Raw genomic sequence first — 6,449 nt, 5'->3', positions numbered from 1 at the left:
AACCATTCATGTCCACATCTGAACATAAGCCTCTTCAAATTTCCATTGTTTTTTGTTGTACGCTACTTGTAGCCAATTTTTCCCTGCAGTTCGTTTCAGATCATCTGTCCATCTAATAGGAGGTCTGCCTCTGGGTCTTTTGCGTTGGTATGGTCTCCAGGTTAGAATTGTTCTGTGCCATTTGTTTAGATCGCTCCTAGCTACATGTCCAGCGTATTCCCATTTCAATTTTAATGATTTTTGTACCACATCGGTGACTTTGGTTTTCTGTCTTATACATGTGTTTGTTTTCCTGTCCTTAAGTGATATGCCAAGCATTGCTCTTTCCATCGCGTGTTGAGTGACTCTGAGTATGTTCATATTCTTTTTTGTGATTGTCCATGTTTGTGCCCTATATGTTAACCCGGGAGTAGTCGCGCTCACTTCTGTAACGTCGATAGTCGCGTGTGAGATTCTATCTCAAAATACGAATTTAAAACACATTTTTATTTTGTACTCTTTTTATCTACTTTTTATATTGAAAATATATATTTCTAACAATTTTATTAAAAAACCTGTCTTAACAACAAAACCTGTCTTAAACCTGTCTAACGGCCACCTGCCAACATCGGCCACCTGTCCTAACGGCCAGTTTAAAAATTTCCCAAACCAATTATATGTAGACTACAAAAACTGGCAATACCGTCCACCTTTCTATATCGGCCAATAGTTCTTTCATTTTTAGTGGCCGTTACTGACAAATTTTACTGTACAGTAAAACCTGTGTTAACGGCCACCTGCCAACATCGGCCACCTGTCTTAACGGCCAGTTTAAAAATTTCCCAAACCAATTATTATGTAGACTACAAAAACTGGCAATAGCGGCCACCTTTCTATATCTTCCAATAGTTCTTTCATTTTTAGTGGCCGTTACTGACAGGTTTTACTGCATTACGAAAAATGATGAAATGTGAGATTCTATCTAACGGCGCGACTACTCGCGGGTTAAAGCTAATTGGCTCTCCCCAAAGCCATAAATTCCACAAAAAGAAGAAGAAGAAAAAAATATTCCTACGCATTACTACACCCTTCCTCGAGGCACTTACGAAATTTTTTCAAAATTGCAAAATTTTTCATCAAGTTATCGCGAAAAAGGATAAAAATTGAGATTCTATCTCACCGCGCGACTACTCGCGGGTTAATATCGGAATAATGCAGGCATCAAAAACTTTAGATATAAGATGTAGTTGAATTTGCTGATTTCTGAGTATATAATTCAGTTTGCCGAATGCTGCCCATGCTTACTTTCTTCTTCTTTTTATTTCTTCCGTTTGAATTTCCCTCTTTAGTACCTATTATTTTTTGTCCTAAGTATATATATATTCTTCAACTTTTTCTATAACTTTGTCGTTTATTATTGTCACGGTTTCTTAGGAGTGCATGACATTGGTTTTGTTTAAATTCATTTTCAGTTCTATTTTAGAAGATTCTGTGTGTAGTTCTGAAAGCATGGTTTGCAGTTCTTGTAGGTCAGTAGCTATCAGGATTATGTCATCCGCAAACCGTAGATTACTGAGGTAGCGGCCATTGATATTTATTGTTTATTCCCTTATATTTCCAATTTAGATTTTTAAACACGTCCTCCAAAACTAAGGTGAATAATTTGGGTGATAGAGTGTCTCCCTGTTTGACTCCCCTGTTTAATGGTACAGGAGTACACATGTTTGACTAACCTCGTATAAAATTATTAGAATTGTATATCTGATGATTGAGTTTCAGATGTTAAACCATGCAGAGCATTTTATGAGAATAACTTTTTTTGTAAAATTGATAATAAAAAAGTTTCCCTTATGGTTCTTAATTACGCAAAACTAACAAAAAAAGTTTTAGCGAAATATAAGCTTGTTTGATTTTTTCCGAAATAATGCACATTTTCGATCTACATTGACTCCCCTAAATATAAGTACCTAACTTGTGTAAAAATACGCACTAAATATAAAAATATAAATTAATAATTTCTTAAAACTTTGTTTAACATTTTAAACAGTCTATAAAATAATAGGAATATTATGTGTACATATTATTTGCCATTGTTTGGTTAAATTAATATTTCTTATTAATTTTTATGGATATCACCTATAGTAATCTGTTTTATTGGTTATAATAAAAACTAAATGAAAAACAGATATATTTTATAAATTACTATACTCTGTTTTTAAACCAGGAGGATTAATTCAAATTTACCGCGCCGGATTGCTTGTTGGTAATTGGTCCAACCCAACCTCAGGCAAGTTTACTCCACTGTTATGAAATTTTGACACTATTGCCCTTTCAGAGTTTAATTAGGTTATATAGGCGATATTTTGTGTTTTCTGGGTTATTCCTTAAATTCTTAGATATTTATTCTGGTTTTATATAAAAAACACAGTTGATTTTAGAACTCTTTAGCGACGTTTTTGTACAATATAATGTTTATGGATTACCGTCGAAGGCAGATATGATCAACCAAAAAAGAAGATGTATTTGGTGACTTTTCTGGTGACTTTTTTGGGTGTGAATATGTTTTTTTTTTTATATTTTACGCCTCATGGTTTAAGAACAAAGCATAGTTGACTACACACATTTGTTACGGTATGATACGGTATGATAATTTTATCGGTTTGATAAAGGTTTTAATTCCACACTATTGATTTGGTGACAAATGGCATCATAAATATATTTTGGAAGGATAAATTATGTAAGGGAAATGCATGTTTCGTTATTTACTGTTACTCAGGGGTAAGTCAGTTTAATAAATATTTACATAAGCAACAAACAGAGCTTATTTTACTTCAAATCAGGCCCGAGGCACTACACAATTTGCGGGCCCCTAAATAATATTTATTAATTATAGTAATAACATAACAATAAATTTTTAAATGTATCATTTTTATTTAATAGAAATATAGTTACATTAGAAATTTAAAATTTTGCACTACATTTTTGCCAATAAATAAAATTATATGTAAACATTAAAACATTGTTTAATTGTTTAAACATAAATGTTTAAACATGAGTAAAAATGGAATAGGTTTATAGTACATTATTGGTACCTTATAGATAACAATAAAAAGTTTCAATTAACTTACATATACAGAAATTACCCACAACTAAAATATTATAATTAAAATAAAATAAAAAATACTGTCTCCACAGAAAAGAACAAAATAAGTATGTATGTACTATAATAAATAATCAGTAAGAAAAACAAAATATATTGAATTAAAATTGTTTCTTCTTATTTTTATTTCACTAAAATAAATTATTACTTGTGTCAATTATTTGTATAAATTTTTTGTAATATATCATTTTCTATATTTAAAACAGCCAAAGACCACCGACTTTGTTGATTTAGAGGAATTCTTAAATACGATTTTGCTCTTTTCATTACTGAGAAAGAACTTTCACCTGAAGCATTGCTAATGGGTATAAATTATAGTCAAATAGATGTAAGCAACGTTTATATAAATTTGTAAATGTCGATATTATGTTATTTTCAATCAAAATGGTCATCATACTTTGAGGACTTTGTAAGATATAGTTCGTCCGCTATAACTTTTCCCATGCGTCACGAATCATTTTCAAACAAATTAAGTCAAAACATAAAGTGAAACGAACACTGATGTGTATATACATTTTGTATACTTTATACTATATACTACACACATCGGCGTACGTTTCACTTTATGTTTTGACTTAATTTGTTTGAAAATGAATCGTGACGCGTGGGAAAAGTTATAGTGGACGAACAAATAATTATATATAAAAATTCACAAGGAAAAAGTTTTCCTGTGGTTGGCTGTATACCATGTAATACAAAAAAAAACAGTAAAATCCTGTATAAAAGGTATATTTAAAAACCCTCAAAAGGGCCACATCAAAATCACATAACTAGTTTTCGACTGGTTTACCAGTCATCATCAGTGCTTACGTGCAATGTACATGCTAACCACCAAGACAGTATTTAACAAAAATATTAGGGTCAAAGCCCAGTAAAAGAAGTCCATCAAGGAAATATTGGTTTAAAAAGCTACCTACATAAAATATTTTAAACATCCATACTTTATGTAGCTTTTTAAACCAATGTTTAATCGCTTATATAACAAAAACTATTAACCTAAGAGAAAAATCACTAAAGACCTTTTCTGTTTGGAATGATTCAAAAAACCTAAAAAAAACTTTGTTAGATGCAAAAAAAAATAATTTTAGGAAAACCCCTAATCTTTCCCCTCGTCTGTCAAGGTCTTATGCTGTTCAGAATCGCCTGGCATTGTGCACATTTCTTCTAAATGACTTACTCAAACACATACTTAAATTTAAACCTTACAGGAGAAAGTTTATTTTTCCCCTAAACTATGCACTTTTCGATTCACCTGGTAGATACACGTGCACGGCTGATGCCTGCCAGGTCATGGTTTTTAGCCTTGGTGTGCTATAAATTATCACTATACAAATTTCTAGCCTTACAGGACGACCGTTAGTCGGAGGGTTCACTAGCTCTTAGTCTAATACTTCTTCCACTAAATCATAGATATCATGCTCATAATACATATTCGGAAATAGTTTTCAAGTCTGTGTTAAGATATACATCTAGCGGTTAATGTAGAATCCGTACTAAAACGGTATTATACGAACTCCAGGAGAATATACACCTTGTATAAAAAATATAAAGGGGTGTCATTTATATTCATCGACCCTACGAACAGGACACTACTCAAAGCGCGAAACTCTTTTGAATTTACAAGGTAGACCAAGGGTTTCCAGTTTATTTTTTAAAATATTATGTTATTTATATATGAATTTGTTTATTTCAGATGACCAATAATGACCGCTAGATGCCGCTATTTGTTCAGGAACCAACGTTATGTTGCCTATGTCGCTAAATTATTTTTAGTCTGCATAATGACAATTATTATATTATTTTTTGTTCGCCATAATATCTTATATTCACGGGGTACCTTTTTGAAAACCAAGTAAGTATTTTAGCTCTTATGTTACTGGCATCTTTGACATATATAAGTAGATTGCGTAAAAGGTTCATCTGTACCTACGTAAGCTTAGATAGTCCAGTTACTCCGGTCAACTTACACATCCAAGGTTACAAAAAGTACCAGCCAGCTGAAAATTGGCAGGATTGTTAAAAATACCATCATAAATGAAATATAAAAAGTTCTCATAAATCCGACCCGAGCAAAAAAATTTACGCGGGGTCAAAAGTCACCAAATATGGTTTGTTTTTTAGAGATTTTCAGCGAAACGGTAAGTTTTATCATAAAATTAGTTCTAACAAAAAATATAGATTAGATGATAACTATCTATAAAAAATGTCAATCCTTTTTTCTAAGAGCCACAGGTTTCCACACCACAAATCCTCAATTGTTGGTGATTAAACATTGGAGCACGACCGATTTTGAGAATTAGTACATACTACCGAACAAAACAGTCAAAACTTTTTTGCCACCACATTTAGCGCTACTTCCCTTTTTACAGTTGCAAAAATTAATTGTGTTCAGGAGTTTTTCCGGCGCAGGGGGGAGTTTTAATTGGTTCTAATGAACTGTCGACTAATTTCCATCCCCAGTCTTTTGGATCTAGCTGTTAACCAAGCCACACTTGAACTTTATAATATATCCGAAAAAGATGTTAATGAGCAGCTGCTGAGGTTGGAGGAAGACAAGATTCTTCTTCTTCATGTACCATCTCCTCTAAGAAGGTTGGCAACCATCACGGCAATTCGCACTTTCGATATCGCTGCTCTAAAGAGATCAGTAGAAGTGCAATTAAACCAAGCTCTCAAATTGTTTAACCAGGAGATGCGTTTTCTTCCACTTAACTGCAATTTTTTTTTACTTCGAGTATTTTTAAAGAGACATGCATATCGAGACTTATCTCAGCCCGTAGTTATTTAGGCGCTATAGACGGCACAACCTGTGCCGTCAGTGTTTTTTAATCCATCAGTATATATTGTGACATAGTTTGGATATTGGTCTAAAATTGGATTAATAACTATGTTATTAGATGATGCTAATTCAGAGTAATGGGGTATATTCACATCACATACAACAAAGTGAACAAAGTAATCGATCTCTACCTTTGTTTGTGGTTGTAGAGTCACGTTTCTTAATGCTTTACAAATAGGAGGAGAGTTCTTATGTATCCAAAAAGGCTTAGTTAAGTCGTATTCGTTTAACTTGTATATGCTACTAATGAATGGTGAATTTTGCTTTAGTGATTTAATAATCATTTTTTCAGGTAAAAATGATCTTCTCAGTTCTAATGGAGGTTCGATTGCTTCAGCTCTTAATGGTTCAACTGGTGTAGATTTCATTGCTCCCAGACATATTCTAAGTGCTTTGTTTTGTATTATGTCCAGCTTATGTAGATTGGTTTTATTGGCCGTTCCATAAAGTGTACAACCATAATCAATTATT

The 6,449-nt window shown here is 32.5% G+C and overlaps 1 protein-coding gene across 1 annotated transcript in view; it reads left to right on the top strand.

Annotated features, from left to right (window-relative positions):
- The first annotated feature begins 2,611 nt into the window (after window positions 1-2,611).
- Window positions 2,612-6,449, top strand: part of LOC114342814 (uncharacterized) — a 34,485-nt gene continuing 30,647 nt past the window's right edge. Inside the window, exons 1-2 of the mRNA XM_028293617.2 lie at window positions 2,612-2,757; window positions 4,833-4,991. Coding sequence (XP_028149418.2) covers window positions 4,843-4,991 — 149 coding nt within the window. The 5' untranslated portion in view covers window positions 2,612-2,757; window positions 4,833-4,842. The remainder of the gene's footprint in view (window positions 2,758-4,832; window positions 4,992-6,449) is intronic.

The sequence above is a fragment of the Diabrotica virgifera genome, chromosome 3 (assembly GCF_917563875.1).
Source record: "Diabrotica virgifera virgifera chromosome 3, PGI_DIABVI_V3a".
In the NCBI taxonomy this organism is placed as follows: Eukaryota; Metazoa; Arthropoda; class Insecta; order Coleoptera; family Chrysomelidae; genus Diabrotica; species Diabrotica virgifera.
The sequence above is the reverse complement of the archived record's forward strand: the minus strand, read 5'-3'. Positions and strand labels throughout refer to the sequence as shown.